This window comes from Pleurodeles waltl, chromosome 3_1 (assembly GCF_031143425.1).
Source record: "Pleurodeles waltl isolate 20211129_DDA chromosome 3_1, aPleWal1.hap1.20221129, whole genome shotgun sequence".
Classification (NCBI taxonomy): Eukaryota; Metazoa; Chordata; class Amphibia; order Caudata; family Salamandridae; genus Pleurodeles; species Pleurodeles waltl.
This window is the reverse complement of record NC_090440.1, coordinates 1,336,283,793-1,336,301,737: the sequence shown is the minus strand read 5'-3', so window position 1 is coordinate 1,336,301,737 and position 17,945 is coordinate 1,336,283,793. Positions and strand designations below refer to the sequence as shown.

Below are 17,945 nucleotides of genomic sequence, written 5' to 3'. Positions count from 1 at the left end.
AGACGCCACACTCACCTGCGTCAACCATCCTTCCGTGCTCTATTCAACCCGCTTTTATTCTTTCCTTATTTCTGTCTCCTATCCCTCATTCCTTTGATTTCTCCCCTTCCTCCTTTCTTATCTGTCTCCTTCCTTCTCTACTGTTATTCCCTTAATCCTTCTCACTGTGCTCCCACTCTTTCCACTTCACTTTCCCTCTTCTATAATGTCAGCCGTTTACTATTTTCTTCCTTCTTCCCTTCCCTTCCTCTCCTTCACTTTTACATCTTCTCCATTCCTGTTGTTTGTCTTCTTTCCTCTCTCAGTTCATTCTTCTGATTTTCCCACCCTTCCGAGGCGCTACGCTGTCACTGTTTTCTCCAAGCATGCTATGCACGCGATTCCCAGCCCTGTCCTGGCATCGTTCATGTGAATGACGCACCAACAGCACTATTGAGGCACTATCCTGTTCCAGTGTGTTCCGTGTCATTGGCTCCCCCCGCCCTGTCCAGGCAGTTAAACTGACACCCCTCCAACCCCCCTCCCACCCCCCCCACCCCCTCTCTGTCCAAGGCGCTGTACTGTCCTCGTGACTGATTTTACCCAGTTCTGTTCAGGGACTTGAGTAACTTCCATCTGTGTCCGCATGTCATAGGTGCGAGCTCGTGTGAACCTTACGTGACTGACTTTCCGAGACGTACTAGCATTTTAGAGTGCACGCCCTGTCAGTAAGTATTCTTTTCGCAGTCGAGCAGACCCCCTCCCCACTAATGGGCTCCGAGTCCGCACCCTTTCTGCTGACCTGGTACCCTCTGCTTATGGAACAGAAATGGCGTCAGCCAAAAAAAAACCGGTGTCGGTCGGCATTAATAGTTAAAAAGTCTTGGGGAGGGGGCGAGGATGCAGAAATGTATCAATTTGTTGTTCCAGTGTGAGGGAGGGTAGGAGGGAGGGATGGATGGATGGATTGGGGGGGAGGGGTCGGGGGGAGGGGGGAGTTGCGCTTTGCAAATTGCAGCTTATCAGAAGCGTTGTCTCCAATCCATTTCCATACCTCAGCCTCCCGTCTCCATGGCAACATAATCTTTTCATCAAACCAAACTGGTAAAACCCTCTGGGAACTGATATTGTTTTTCTGGCGACTTGTCTGATCTGTCATAGGCAATAAAAAAAGTATTCGCCACAGTGAGACTCCCTCTTCTGAGGGTCTGCCTTTGAAAGTCCGGTCCGTCTGTACCCAGGGGAAGGGCCGTGAAGGGGTTATAGGGCTGTAGCGTTGCATAAGTGGCCCGTCAGTTCATGGAGATTCGATTCATGGTAATTTCTGAGAGTCTTTCTCCTTTCCATATTCTGAAGGGCTTTGTGGTTTCACCCGATGGTCCAAAGCGAACCCTTGCAGATAAGTTTACACACATATGGGCCAACAAGGAAATTTGGTCTCTGGTGCACTAATTCATAAAATGCCCTAATTTGTTGTGATTTACTAGGTCAAATGAGCTACTGAGATCCATAAAGCACAAATGTATGCACTCCTCGTTAGCCCCAGTATACTTCCCCACCAAAAGGGTCAGATTCAAACACTACTGCATGGTACCTAGACCTTTTCTAAAAAACATATTTAGACTTGGTCAAAATGATCTTTTACCCACTGTTCCAGTCTCTCCAAGTTGACTCTGCCCCGCAATTTTGTAGATGAGTCTAAGAAGGATATGAGGCGGCAGCATTTTGGGTCACTCTTACTGCCCTTCTTCAAAAACTGGGACAAAAATTGTTTCTGACCAGGTTGCTGGATAATATCCAACTCCAGTTGCATTTAAAACCATAGTAAGCAAAGAAGCCCAAAGAGGTGGTAAAGGTATATATGTGTCCAGATGGATGCCATTAGGACCCAGTGCCTAAGCCTTGGCACTTTTATTTAGGGCTATAGTAACCTTTTTGAATGTGAAGGTAACAGGAACTAAGGGGAAAGCCGGCTTGTCACTAAGTGCTGAAACATAATTCCATGTGGGATTAAATATCAAATTTAAATGGTCCACTCACTCATGAGTAGTGACTGAAGATGGGGGCTATATTACTCTTAAGAGTGGGCATATTTACGTTTAAAAAAAAAAAATCAGTCTCAGCAGCCTGTAACAAGTTAGCCCAGGCCGTTTCCTGTAACCCTCTTCCTATTAAGTAAAGTATTTTTATACCAAATTCTTGAGTTTTGGATTGCATTTTTTTCCCTGAGGAACGAGTGGAGGGTTTCCTTTAGACATTTATGTGCACTATATGAAACTAGCCCTTTGTAGATTGTTTCAGTGCTTAATTTGTGAAACAATATGTGCAAGGGCCCTCGCCAGAAGGCAACTGTAGTCTGCACCACCCGTTGCCCCTTCCAGCACTGCCAACACAACTATTAACCATCAGTTTCCCCCCAGTGTGACAATTCAGACTATTCTGTGACTCCAAAGCTGTAAGAATGCCTTGGGAGGCGGCAGGTATTAGTAATTTTAATCTATGTTGAATTTACAAACAACTGTTGTTGTTCTAGTCTCTATATTAGACAAAGCGTGCCACCATGTAGCAGACTATCATAAGTCCCAGTGTTAACAATTAAGTGCTCGGTGCCAAGCACTTGAAACCACTGGCTCCAAGTATTCACTGGATTGTTTAGACCCCTTTACACTCCTTGTTAATAATTGGTTAATTGTGTTTGAAATATTTTCGTGAGCCCCGATGAGTTGGCCAAAATCGTGTACTTGATAAAGAGAGGTCATAAAATTATGGCTATTATCAACAAATAGGGATTTAGTAAAACTAGATGGAGCCACTCGGATCATTTACCCCTCATCCCGTTCTGTCTTCCTATGCAATATGCAGTACACTAAGTGGCTCTATTTCCTGTCTTATATGCATTAATAAGGTTAGCACCTTATTCTTACTGTGGTTGCTTACATTTTTTCTCTACCCTGTACTCTGGGAAAAATCTGCAGGTTATGTGATATCAGCATGTGATCAACTGTGCATGGCAGCTCTCCCAATAAAGGTGGGTAGTGTGTTATCACTGCAAATACACTATGCATCCACCATTAAGAATTGTGACGAAAATGCTTCAGACCTCCACCCTGTGTACCTACTAGTCCTCGGACCTCTGTAGAAGAGGGAGGGCATCTAGTAATAGTGAATTCCCCAAGCCTAATTAAGAATATACCCTTAGACTAGGATGAAGATATCCAAACACTTCTCCATAGCATCAACTACCCGCACTCGAGTGGCCTCAAATCTGTTATTATAATAATTGATAATTGGAATATCAGGATTATCTTCCACAGAGTACACATTGATAATATGGGGAGGCTAAAAACCTTTTAACCACTTTTGATATAAATAGGTTTGATACTAGAACAAGACCTCTGTAATCCTGCTCACTCTAGAGAATGTGGCAGGGGTAACAAATGGTGTGAAGCCATCAACGTCCGCCCTATCTACTGACCATGTTTTGCCAGACAGTAGAGCACAGCGTATTAGACACACATGCAACATTTCCTGAAGTAACCTCAGTATTTTTCCACTGCTTACAAGTAGCCACACCTAAAGCTGAAAATCGCTTGTTATTGAAGGTAGTTTCTGAACAAGAGATGATTCCACCTCCAAGAGGAGTTTGAGATTTTTGACAATGAGTCATTCTACTTCATCTAAGTTCTCGAGAAGAACACAACTATTGTATGTAGCAGCACTGTATCTTTGATCTTGAAAACGCCCCCTTCCCTCTTAGTTATGAGACCCATTATTATTTGATATAAACAATTTGGACCATTATTAGGGTGTAACGGTTGCACCAGCTTTTGTATCGAACTGTTCCCCTCAAATGAGTCATTCCATTCAGCACAGCGTTTCTGATTTTTTGGACAAGGTATGTCTGCACAGAGGGCTCAGTTTTGCCCCCCCCCCCCCTTCCCGTTTAGTTTAATGTACCATATACGAATGAGCTAGTGTGCCCATGAGAGTCAGTTATTGATAAGGCTGTTGGGGATGATTTTAAAAGCTACAACATTTTTCTTGCAGCTGACTCAAGCAACACACGCTTACTGTTAACTTCCAATAAGGCATACTTAAACTTAACGTAGTTCTCCAACCCACTCATCTGAATACCCATGTTTTTTTTATTTATATAAAGGTGTTAATATCTTCATCTTTTTTCAGTGTCTCCTTTTGTCCAGCAATTCTTCCTTGTAGCCATTACTTTTTTAGCGGGGGGGGCAGTGAATGCGGGAGAATTAGTAATAGTGGGCAAGAGGACATTTAAGACACATGAGTTACTTTTACTTGGCATAACCATAGGATCTGGATGTGCGCTTGCTTGTATCACACTTGTCCTAGCCATCAGATCCAGTGAGAATTTTTTACATGCCTCAGTTACTGACCATTGAGCAACCTTGAATCTTTCCACCATGTTGACTATTTAATTTTTGGTCAAACCCATAGCCCCAGAAAGATAATTTATGAAAGAACTAGAGGTAGTACTCTCCTCTTCACTTCCTCCATGTGTTTATTTTCTCTTTTTCCATTGCAGACAAGTTTGATGAAATTGGCTGGAATTAAACAGGTAGCCGTGGGATAGAAGCTATGCTCTAAAGTAAAGAGCCAGATGTTAGGAGGGTGGTCCAGCCAAGCCTCAGACGGGCTCAAATGCGCCTCACTTGGCCTAGTCTTTGTCCAGTGCAATCCACCGTCTTCCTGCGCTGTGGGAGTGCAGAGTTGCTTTAGTAGTACCTCCCCACTATACACTCAGGACCCGCAGCACGTAGGACCTTGGAGTCCACCTGAGAGGCAGTCGAAGTGCCAAGAATACTCAAGCTGTGCGGGAGTGCACATTTGCTCAAGTAGCACCTCATAGCTTTCCACTCGGGCCCCACAGCACAGTGGACCTTAGAATCTCCATCAGAAGCAATCGCACAAGGAACAATCCCCAGAGTGGCACTTATTTTTCTGCATCGGATATTACCCAAGATCAAGAGAGGGAGAGCATGCAAAGCAGAAAAACAGGAAGAGAAAGACAGAAAAACCATCACGATGGCAAAAAGCAAGAATCTACAAGAGTGAGATAAAGGGACAGGGAGTGTCTGGTAGTGGATTGAAGATGCATGATGTAGACTCAAGACTTAGAAGCTGTGGTATTTGGCCCGAGGACGTTTAATTGTACTGGGCACAGGCTTCTGATCAGAGCTTTGGGCAATGGCACAAATTCCTTTGCAAATTAAGCACTGCATATTACACAGATATTCCTTTAAATATGGGCCCCTTTAGGGTACCTCCTAAGCCCGTCCTGTGCCGCAGGGGGGGGTGTTTTTCCAGTGGCGATGGTCCATTCAGAGTGGTACATGAAAACCTAGACTTTAGGAACATATTTTGCAAATACAACGGTTCCAAAATGTAGGTATAGAGAATCTCACCCTTACCTGAATATTTCCCTAGGGAAATTACCTGCCCCTAATCCACCTTTTGAGCACTAGACCCAGGTGTGCTAGGACCGGAATTAGAATAGTAAATACTAGGCCTTCCAATAGTTGGTGAGTGAGTCAGTTTGAAATTGTTGTATTAGAAATATGCAGTATAAAGCGCAAAAGCAAAATGGGCAAGAACACTTCATTTGGTGGCGCAGTGGTATGAATATTGAAGAAATTCTTTAAAACATATACTCGAAAAAGGACCAGATTTTAACTTTTTTTTCCTGAAGTAGAATCAGCATTGATTAGAAGTTTACATAGGCCAGTATTTGATACAGTTAGGGACCTTCTTCAGGTGGTGCCATATTTCATAGCTCCACATTGGGAGGAGACAGACGCCCCTCACCCACCCCACATGACTGATGTGAGTGCACCAACCACTTTTTTAACATTCAAAGTTTACGACATACCACTAGTGACCATGGCGGACTGTGAAAGTAGGAAGGTACATCACTTTCAGGATGAGGGCTGGACCCCGTCCCCTGAACAATCTAAATGAGTTAAACCCTGTAGATCACACTTGAGAATGCTGAGCCCTTGGGCAGAGGTATGTGTTGGAGAGCACTGTCAAAAGAGAGGTATACGCAAGAGGACTCTTGCAATGCATCAGGAACGGTTAGGTCTCAAATAACACTTATCACAGCCAGTATCTAACCACCTAGGTTTGGAGGCATGTTTCAAAAAACTCTTACCAACTGGCCTTAGTCGTGTCTTGGGAAACTCTACTTCAGTAGCTGAAGGAATTTTAAGGCCTGAGGCATAACACAGGCCCTCAATATAGCAGGGGGGTCCTGGACTTCGAGGTTGGGGGTTCCCCCTCAGCCACCCGTTATGTTCAACTTGGAAGTCCACCCACTTTGCAGGGGTCTTCCAGAAATGTAATTACGCCCCTGGACAAGGCTTCTGTCTTGAGAGAAGGTAAAGGCCGAGATACCAGAATGTTTCAGTACTGGTCAAGTTAACCCTGGGTTCCAACAGTAGAAACAAGCATTGGCAGCTTCAAATGTCATAGAAGAAATATGAAATGCAAAACAAGATGTATGTAGATTCCCTTATCTTCATGAACCCCCAGGCATGGATGAAAGCACAAGGTGAACAAACAGAAGGCATGAAATCTCTGATGGTCTCATGTTGGGATGTGCCAGTGTCCTTGAGCCACATTATGTGGAATAAGGGGAACCCTTTCCGTTACTTTGTCGTCTGTTCTCTCCATGTTATTCACTTTCTTTGTGGATGTTGAGTGTGCTGGATAGATGTGTAAAGACGAGGACTCTGTAGAAGTTTCTTCTCACTGTAGAAGGATTCAGCTGCAACCAAAGTGGACATGTCAATTTTAGATCTAGCTGAACAGCTAAGTTGTCTGTAGACATATTGTTAAAATATCTTTAATGTATACATAGGTTGGGATTTGACTCCACTCAGAGGAGTATTAGTTTCTCACCTCCATCCTTGCATTGGAATGCACGAGCAAATATTTTACATCTAATAAGTGTACTCAATTATCGCACTCTTTGTCACATTCAATTTAGTATCTCATATATACATTGTATACTGAAAAAGTATTTTGCTGCTTATTTTTCCAAGCACTTGCAAAGCCAGTTGGGTAGGCTTTTATGTGATAAATAGCACTTGTGCGTGCATTTCATATAAACAGTATTGGCAAGTGGCCATGTTTACATACTTGGCACATTAAAGCCAATGCTTATTGAATGTTGTGAACGAAGGGCAGACTCTAAGGGACACAGAGTGGAAACTGAGAAGATGGAAGAGCCCAGAATTGCTCACCTTGTGGATTCGTCCTCCTCGCTTGATGGCACCTTTCCCCGTCAGGGAGTGTGCAATAGAACCATTGGCCACCATCTGTCTACAGAGCTCACTGGTGGCACTTGGGCACACGGCCTGGATGCCCTGCCTCCCGCACTGCAGATTGACGAGAAGCACCCTGGGAAGAAGGCGGGATGTTACTAGAACGTAGCCTGCAGTGGCTCCATCTGCTCAGACGCAGGCAGCACACGACTCCCCAAAGAAGACACCATAACAGATAGCTTACGTCAAGTGGGCGCCGCTGCCAGTTATCAACAGGCTACCAGATTGTTCTGCTCCACTGAAACAGGACACTGCGGAAATGGAGGTGTCCCTTCCACTGCACTGACAACATCTTGTGGGTACCAGAGATTTGTGTTTTTGGGTGGGTAAGAATATTAGAGTCCTTATTTGGTGTTGCACTTTCATGTGCCATTCCTCTTAATCTGTATTCAACAGTATTGCCGACTCTTATTCTGAACTTGCCAGAATGCTCATTCCATAGAGACTGAAATATCAGCACTGCCTTCGAAATACGGCACCCAACAGCTGGCATTTTTCTGCACTGGCTTTGGCAGTACAGGCTTAATGTTACACTACACCCACTAGTACAACCATCCCCTATGCTACAGCCATGGGTGTGACTTTCCTCTACTTTGCAATGATTCTTACAGCCTTCTACTTCACCATAGTCATTTGCACAAATGTCTACTACACCAGTGGTTGGTATGACCTTCTACACTTCAGCCACTGGCATGACTGGCATGAGACCATCCTCTAAGGTTCAGCCTGCTGCTACACTACAGCCATAGGTGCTACCTTCAATTACTCTTCACCTGCAAGTCTGATTTTGTCAATGTTGTTCTGTATGGTAGGACCTTCCTCCCCACTATGTTCACAAAACCTTCCTCTACACAGTACCAGTTAGCACATCCTTCTGCTATATTACAGTCATTGGTTACTACCTTCAATTCAAGGCACTTATAAGTATGACTTGTCATTGCTGAGCCCATTGGTATGATCTTCTTCTCTGCATCTATTTTTATAACCTCCCTTTATATTACAGTGATTGATGCTACCCTTCTCTGCGCTGCATCAACTGGGAAAACATTCTGCTACCCTTCGCACTTTGGTCTGCCCTTCCACTGCACTGCACTAACTGGTGCAACCTTTGTTACGATGTAAAGTCCCCTGCATGACTTGGAGTGCCATGCTGTCCTGCCCTTTGTTGCGGTACTCACATTTTTCTCATTGTTGGAGGGTGGATCATTAGTTGTGTGGCCTGCACAAGTAATGGGTCCGTACTCGGGCGACCACTGGGAACCAAACACCCCATGGTAGTGCTTGACTCATAGGTTAGCATTGCACGGCAGTTCATGGCTTACTCAAGGGAGGTGGTGTGGGCTAGTAATCCCAATTCACGAGCACACAAGAATAACACTCAATAACTGATTGTCAAGTCTGTGCTTTTTCTTTTCATAAAGTAAAAGTACACTTATTACACACACCACTCAACACCACCCAACAATTTACAAATATTCACAAGTTGATGAAATTACTTTAAGATGACATTGCGTAATCATTCTTCTCTCTCTCCCAAGGGGAGATAAAAACCAACAACCTACATGACCGAACATTCACTTGTAGTCTAATGCACCATTTGACTGTAACTGGGAGTGCGAGCACCTGATACTGGCAATAAAGTACATCTACTTTGATCACTGGTGGATGTCAGACTCATTACACAAATAAGCATCAACAAGGAACATATCTAAGCGGGCAGGAGTGGTTTGCTTTGCTAGGCTTACTCCCAGCATGATCTAGGCAGTCTACCCACACCCGTACAGGGTGTGGGCCAAGGTTCTTCATAATCCATATTGAATTATTCAAAATAAATATGATGCACATTTGACAATAACTAAAGTACAGAACTGGGTTGTTAATCATGATTTAATACCATCTTTCACCCCTAGATGGGCCTTTACATTTTAAAACACATTTAGCATAGCATGCTACCATTTTAGCTCTAGTCCCTAAGGCAGATCATTACTGCAAAAACACCTGAAATTACAACTTTTCACCCCTAGAGGGTGTTCACCATTATAACAATCCTGTTATCACAATTCAGGCCACAAGGACTGTAGCCATGATCTTTTCCCCTAGAGGGTGCAGTTCTGCCACTCCGAAACAAAAGTTCCAGGTGGAACTTGGTTAAAAACATGTTGGAACCTTTGGGGGTTATCATTGTCAAGTCCCACCCAACCTATGGTGGGGACACAACACTTTCTGTTGGGGGGAGTTGCACTGCCCCTGCAGCCCCCCTATCTATTTGCTTCCTGGTGGTGGTGACACCATCTTCCTGGGGCCACCAAAAGCAACAATTGAGCATTTTTGGGGGCCAAAATGCTGTGCCTTCGTGCACTCCCTCGCAGAGCGTGCATATTTAAATAACGTCTCTCCCTCTGTGCTGGGGAGAGCAGTGTTGCTGACAGGATTGGTTTACCACCATGGGGGGTGCCCGGTCCCACCCGGACACCCCTCAACACAAGGTGAGTGGTCACTGTTGGGGAGGCGGTGCAGGGAACCCAACCCTGGCCACTCCCGCCAGCTCCCTGCCCAGCAGCACCTTCCTGTGCTGCCATTGGAGCTGGCTCATCTTTAGTAGTCTGACCGATTTGGCGGGCAGACACACCTGCTGTTGCGGCCGGGTGGGCCACAGGGGGGAGTGCGGTTGCAGCCCCCCCTTCTCCGGCCATCGGGGGCACCATTATGGGGTCCAGTGCCCCCTCCATCACGGGTAGCACAACAGCACTCCCCGACTTCCTCTTCAGCTGCCAGCTCCACCCACAGCCGATGACCATCTTCACAGGGGTGCGACGGCATCCCACAGCTTGCCTTCTCCCTGGGGCCCCGGGATGGGTCTGGGGCCCCTTTTAGCACCTTCACGGGGTGCGCAATGACATTCCCCGGCTTTCCTTTGGGCCAGCGGCCCACCCACATTATCGCAGGGACCAAAATGGCACTCCCCGTCTTTGCTTCTTTGTGGGGCCCCGGGATGGAGTCCAGGGGCCCTCTGCTCATCTTCACAGGGGCACAATGGTGTCCCCAGCTTTACTTCCTTTTGGGGCCCCGGGATAGGGTCTGGGGCCCCACCCCCTCACCTTTGAGAAGCTCGACTGTGCTCCTTCACAGCTGCATGTTTCCCTGACTCTCTTTGTCTTGGGTCAGCCCCTGGGCCCTGGCCCACCCGGGGAAACAGAGCAGCAGGGGAGCCCCACGGGCTTTGCTACACGCTCCAGAAAGGTCAGAGATCGTGGACATTTTGACAGCCATAACCCGCACCCCAGTGGGCCGTTTTGGACAATCTTGGTGTAATTTTGCTTCTGGTGGTAAGCCCTTGCCACCAGGAGCACTTTCATCAGGCCTCCTGCCCCTCAAAGGTTCACCCAACTGGGGTAGGGAGCCAGTCCTACTGACTACATGCACCATCCTTTCATTTGGCTGTCTTCCTTTCTTCTGGGCAGCGTGCCCTCCTTGCGTCAGGGGGCCATCTTACCTGGCCCAGGCATGCGCCTTTCTGGGTCTGAAGTGATTTAGGGGCAAAGTCCTTGCCCCAGTGGGTAGTCATAGGGTTCTTTTTTCCAGTTGGCCATGATGCCATCTTCAGTCCCAGTGTCCTGCAGAGAAGCACAGCCAAGAGAGAGCCTTTCCCTGTGCAAGACCTTTTAAGTGGGGGCAGAAGTGTTCAGCAGAGCTGCACCTCTGGCCTATCCAGATGTGCCATATCACTTCTCCACCCCTGTCCCAACCTTCCTGAACAGTTTTCTGGGATAGCTCAAAATGGAGTGGTCCAGGAGTTAGTTGCAACATGTGCTCCGAGAGACTCCGCCCCTCCTTCCTGACATTCCTTCTAGGGCCTCTCAGGCCCAGTTCCTGGCACGGAATGACAGCTGGCTGATTGATGCAAGGCCCTGCTCCTGCAGCTGGACAGAGCAATAATGGCCCTTATCTTGAGCTAATCAGAAAAAGATGACATTCCTGGATGACCCATAAGCTGTACAGACATGCTTTTGTAACCTACTACATTATTCATTTCAAGCAGGTTACAGTGTACATTGGTGCGACCCTGGAGTCTGTGGACCTTAGGGAACTTAAGTTGCGCCTTAAGCCATCCTTTCCCATTGACATTTAATGGAGTGTCACTACAATGAAAAGACAGTAAGCACACTGACTATCTATCCCTCACATGTGTACACCCATCTCATAACACTGACTATCTATCCCTCACGTGTGTACACCCATCTCATAAGGCCTACTCCAGGTCACCACCCACTCTGCATTATCCCTTTTGCACCAGGTCACCTGGATGCAGTTTTTGCGTTGCACACGACAGGAGTCTTACCCATGCAGCCCTCACATGGGTGCACATTTGTCCACGTGTAACAAGCCCTGGCCCCCTACTCTTGCAGCATCGCAGCAGCCTTATCTTAGCAAGGCGGCACCAGCGGTAAACTCACACAGTCCATTTTATCATGAGTTTACTGTGGGTGAGTCACAGTCGCTGAGGCTCCCTCACACTAAAAGTTCAAAAACCGGGTGATCCCAAAAACAAAAAACCAGGGCGGACCAGATAGTCAGAACCATCCTTTCACAATTGTCTCACAGTGGCCTCGAAAAATGTTTCTGGTTGACTGAATGTTTCCCTTTTTCAGTGACTCAGGTGCCAGATCTTAAGAAGAGTGGGAACCCAGAGTGCACCCCTCTTTAGAGGAATGGCTATGGCCCGGTCTGCTGAGCATTCTAAGACTGACAGTGGAGGCAGATTGACAAATAGGAAAGGGCCAGGTCTTTCTGCCTGTTCCCTTCATGGAGAGATGCCTGCTGGCTTCCACCTTCTAAAAAGCCTGCCACTACCTCTTAACTGCGGTCCTTTTCCTCTATATGTGTGGTATGGGACATGTGTGGAAGGTGTATGTGCACGTGTGTGTATGTGTGGTAGAGTGTGAGGCATGTACATGCTTTGGACAGAGTGCACAGTGGAATCTATTTTGACTCCACAAGTGTGTAGGGCAAGATAAATGATGGAGGGCTTTGTGCAAGGTTTTCCAGGTCTTGGTGGATATGACCTGGGAGCCTGCTACTTTCCTATTATGTGCTAAGTACTGTGTTACTGTTAGTGGGGTGGAGTGTGAAGTCGTTAGCCTTTAAAGTTGTGCCAGTCAGCCATTGTGTTCCCAACTCTTATCTTTCTTCCTTCCTCATTCACTTTCTTGTGAAGTGTGAATTGAAATCGGAAAACAATACACATTCCACCTGTGCAGAGTGGCACCAGCCTCGCAGAGGGTTATATTGTCTCTGATCACTGCATGCTTTGTCCATGCACCTCTTGATTGGGGGAATGCCACAGAATTTAAATATTGCAAGAGGGCTGATTGACAAAACCCTCCCCATAAGTACAAGCCATTTCAACAAGTACCTTGCAAAATCTCTCATCAAGCAAGTAAAGGTCTGCAAACCAGTGAAGCTGAGAATTACTTTGATCCAGAGGTAGTCTTGCATGATGGCTACCGTTCTATAAACCACAGAACAAAGCCAACCAGCATCCAGATTCAGGTGCTGCTACCGTATCCTGTGGTGAGAGAGAGCCCTGTCTGTTGGAAAAAAGGATGATATACTATGGCCTAGCAGTCCAGTTATTGACTCCAGCTGCCTGTGACAACCTAGGAGGTGTCCACATGAGACCATAAAGCTGTCATTTGGGAGGATGAGGCCCTGTGGACGAGTCTTTGCTTACTGCACCTGTTGTTGAGCCTGCTTGTTTCCGGACTCCACATCTGTTGTACAGGGAAGCCCAAGCATGTTTTGTAGTTGCCTCCATGAGTTTTGAGAAATAACTAAAATCCATCCCCTGGCTTGGGAAATCAATGAGGTAGTTTGAGGAGATCTCCTCAGTCTAGAACAGTTAATCACATTGAAATTCCTCAAGTGGTTATAAAGGTATTCACATAAGAGTTCATATCCCAGCAATGTCTTAGTCAGAGAGGTAGCCGGAGTCCATGTCCATAGGTCTGGGAGTACCCCCAACACCATAAAACCGAAGTCACAACCTGCTGTTTTTGATCTAGAGGGCATTTGAAATATCTATGGCCCATGCACTGGTATTTTGGTGTACTAGCAACAGACCTCTCCCATCGACTGGCCTATGGGCCAGTGAACTAAACTAAGGCAGTCCTAATACTGGGCACTGGATGCTCATCTCCCTACTCTGAAAAGCGACTGTTTTACTTGCAAATGTTTTGGGTGGCACTTTGTACATCTGGAGAGGGTCAAGAGTGGGTACTTTTGTTCAATGATGTTCCATTGCAGGTGCATTGAAACCTTGTAAAAAAAATTCTACACCAGCTCCAAAACTTAAACCTTCATTGAGCAAACTGAAATATTTAATGTGATATGATAATGTTAAACCAGCAGATTCTTCCTTTACACCACAACAGGTGCACTACCTTCCTTCATACTATATCCAGTGGTATGAACTTTCTCTATACTGCAGTTGTTTGCATCTGTTGGTGTGAACTTCACCAGTTAGTCTGGTGCGGCATTGCATCCAGAGGTGAGATCTATTTTTACTCTACACCTGTTGGTACATAATTACTTAATAATCCTTCATGCTGAAGCCAGTGATAACTCCATCCATTAGAATGGGATAATGGGTGTAGATACTGGAATCCATTTAATGGAGACCTAGTGCAGCAACGGTTGAGGCCTACACTGAATTTGAGGTTGCTCAGGACTGCTGTTGAGAAAGAACAAAATCTGATAAACTTACAGGTTTTGCTTTATGGTAGCATATATACACACACAAGATGTGTATCCCAGTACTTTAAAAGAGACTCCAACACAAGGTTGAAACTCAAAGCATTGGAGTACTGAAGCCCCAGCTGCAGAAGCAGAGTCCTTTGGCCAGCAGCATAGGCACACTCTCTTAGATCGTACCTAAGATCTGGAGGTAGATCCAGACCTCATTGGCCACTCCTGAAATTCTCACCTACTGTCAAATGGTAATACCCAAGTTTAGAATTGGGTACCACACCTCTGTGTCAAACTTGAGACTGTGCCTCTATATATTTTTCTTGATCAGTCCATATACTGGTTAATCAGGCTTTCGGTTTAATTGGTCCAGCAATATATGGGGATGCTATGGTTTTGAGTAGTCTCGTCTGTAGTTGGCGATGCTTGATTTTGGTGTGTCTAGATTCTAGTTGTAGACACTTTGACTTTATATTGTTGAGGTGCAGAGTTGCAATGCTTTAATAGGCCTATTTGTTGACTGGAAATGTTTTTATTTAATTGGTGAATGTACTAGTTGGAGATTCTTTGGATTTGATTCAATGCTATGCTGGGTGTCAGTGCTTGATTTCAATTGATCCTAGCCAGGCTGAAGATAATCTGTTTTTAATTGCGGTAGGCACTAGTTGGCAATGCTATGATTAGTCATTGTGAACGTGATTGATGGATTAGACTAACATTTTTTGTGTCAAATATTGATGATACTTAACAGACATTTGTTATTCCCTAACCTCTCAGGCTCCCAGCGAGTATGAGACCAGTCCAGAACTGCTCTACTATCGAATTGCCCACCTCAATCGTGGACAGCAGTATCTTCTTTGGGTGGCAGCTGTGACCTCAGCTGGTCGTGGTAACATCAGTGAAAAGGTCACCATCGAGCCTGCTGGGAAGGGTAAGCAGTGTATTTTTTAAGGGGTGGGAGAAGTAAGGGAATGCGAGTTAACAGGAAGCAAATTCTGTTTGTGGCTATCCTCTCTCCTCTGTCATACCCATGTTCCCGCTATACACCAGAGAAAAACTGTAGGGCAATGCAGTAATTAATGCCCCTCAGGCTGTCTGAAAGGGAGGTCAGCCAAAAAAGCACTGGTGGTTCCAGTACGGTATGAATATTTTTTTAATTCAGGTATGGACCTTGTCCATCCACACCTTTAACTGTTGGCTTACCCTCAATGCTCATGGCATAGTAGGTAGCAATTGGAGTTGGAGCGGGGATGAGGAAGTCATGCTTATTAAAGGCTCAGTATGTGTACATTAAACTGTTTACTTTGTGAAGTTAGGTTTCCTTTGATTAGATGCATGAAAGCAGTAAAGTTCTCATAACTGAGAGGATATTTGAAAAAATTGTATTTTCATGATGATCAACTGCCCTGCTGGTTACTAAAGGTAAGAATCTGCCTGTCTTCAATGTATATTGTATTAAATCTGTATTACTTACTCCAGTATGGGGTATTGAGCATTTCTAACATAAAGTGGTTCAGCACTTAAGAAGTGAAAAGAGACATCTTTGTTTACAGTTAAACTTACTTGAGGCATTGGCAGATATGTATTTGTGACCACCAGAAGGGTAGTAAGCGACTGTTTGTAAACCAATGCTTGATCAGTTTATTGCACCAGTGAACATTTACTATTCTTATTGTCTAGCCCGGCAAATCACAAAGATAAATGTAGACTTGCATGTCTCCACCTCCTGAAACCAGTGTGTCGAGCCTAATTTACCAATGTAAACTTACTAGTTTTCACACATGTAGGTGAAGATCTCTAGCAATAGGGTGGAGATCTCCCAATGACAAAGTAAGGAAAAAGCAAAAACAACTTTACTAAAGCTTAAAAAACATTTAAATATGTTTGTTAAATAATAATGTTAATTATTTTTACATATTTATTATAAATGTAGACTAAAATTAAAACAGAATACCAACTTAATTTTGAATTCAATACTTAATTCAAATATATCCATTTACTTTTGTAAAGATTTATTTAGAAATACCTAAAGTATAATGTTTATATTTATTTATTATTAGTCAGCAGAGGTAAACTTACTTTCAAATCAAGAAAAAGGAATGGTTTGCGTAACAAGATAGCCAAACATAATTTCCTTCACACACAACTCGCTTGCGGATAACAAACATATTTTTATGATTAGGAAAAACATTACTGCCCGTCACACAAGACTAAAAACTTGTTACAATCGGATATAAAGAAAAATGCAAAGCTTACTAAAATATACAAGTGGGACATAACTAATGAAAAGATGAAGCTCATCCAAATCGGGAGAACATATTGGAAAACTCTCTGGGAGGTAAAAAAAAAAAAAAAAGCGAGGTGCCACGATGATCAATGGCTTCGATTACACACACTTTTGGGGTGTAACAACCATTCCAAATTCTGCCACTACGTAAACAGTTTACAAGATAACACACATAAAAAGGGAAACTGTATATTGCAAGAAAGACTGGAGGCACACATGAAAAACATTTATGCGAAGGAAGATCCAGATGCTGAAGACACAAACACTACAAATAAGGGGACATAAAGACTACAAATAGGAAAACTTCAACAGTAAAATAAATAGAGGAGTGAATTAACCACACACCTGTGGTAAAAGTATTGGACTCAATAAGCGGTAGTGAAGCGCTTGTCTCCGAATTGTTTACCATGCTAACTCTTTAAAGTTGATACTGATTATTAGGCGAAGTATTTACTACAGCTATATGAAGCCTCTTTTATTTTTGTACACACAGGTTTTGCAGTCTTGGCGCGGATCCATCTTGCACACAATACATAAAAAGGGGAATACAAAGAACTGGGCAAACTATTGGTTTATAGCTTTATTCGACGTGGAGGGCAAATCGTATGCAGAATTTTTCTAAAGGATCTAGAAGACTGAGTTGAAAAAAGAAAAGCTAATACACTATTATCAGTCTGGGTTCAAGCAAAAAGCATTAAACGTAGACAATATAGTTGCTCTTTCATACCTGACCCCTGTTCTAACTGTGCTTGCCAGTCTCTGGTTTACACCTGCTTTGTTGACTACTCCGCAGCATTTAACAGAGTGACTGGCAAATACCATGGAAGAAAGCTGTTGATTGAGATATACCCCAGGCACTACCAAAAGCAATAATCACCCCCTACTCTGACACATGGGTACGAGTTAAACTGAGCCACAGAAACAAGGTGTCAGGTAGGATTTTTAGAAACCGGAATATTAAACAAGGTAGCCTATTGGCACAACTGTTGTTCAGTCTGCACACTGTAGAGTTGGGCTCTGCCATAAAAAGGCCAACTCAAATCCGCCAACTATAAGATCATAAAAAATCCTGATCTTTAAATATGCTGACTACCTAATCATCTTGAATCAAACTAAAATAGGGCAGCAGCGATCACTGGACAAGCTATACAAATACAGCATGAACAACAAATTAGTGGCATATGCTAGCAAAACGAAAGTAATGGTTTTTGGGAAGCTTGAGGGTGAAATCAGAGTGAGTCTGGAAATTGGGTCTAGCTAATATTGATTATTTTTTACTGTATACCTACCTGGGGGTTGTTTGACACAAATAAGTCTTTAACTCATTTAAGATCAATGGAGTTAAAAGCACGAAAATTAATATTTTCACTATGCTGGCCAAATGCAAAGTTATATGGTCCATCAGCAGAAGCCATCATAATGGTAATAAAGGCCAACTAGTACCAACAATCTTGTATGGTCAGCAAGACTTCTCGTCTGAAATGGACATGGTCTTGGGCAAGTTTCAATGTATCATCTACAGGCACATCTTTCATTTACCACAGTGTACCACACAAGCCCAGATTCAATTGGAATTTGCA

At 44.3% G+C, this 17,945-nt stretch overlaps 1 protein-coding gene across 2 annotated transcripts in view; it reads left to right on the top strand.

The window, feature by feature from the left end:
- Window positions 1-17,945, top strand: part of DSCAML1 (DS cell adhesion molecule like 1) — a 468,701-nt gene that overhangs the window by 394,246 nt on the left and 56,510 nt on the right. For both annotated transcript variants that reach the window (XM_069224722.1, XM_069224723.1), the window contains exon 21: window positions 14,856-15,009. In XM_069224722.1, the coding sequence (XP_069080823.1) occupies window positions 14,856-15,009 (154 nt within the window). The remainder of the gene's footprint in view (window positions 1-14,855; window positions 15,010-17,945) is intronic.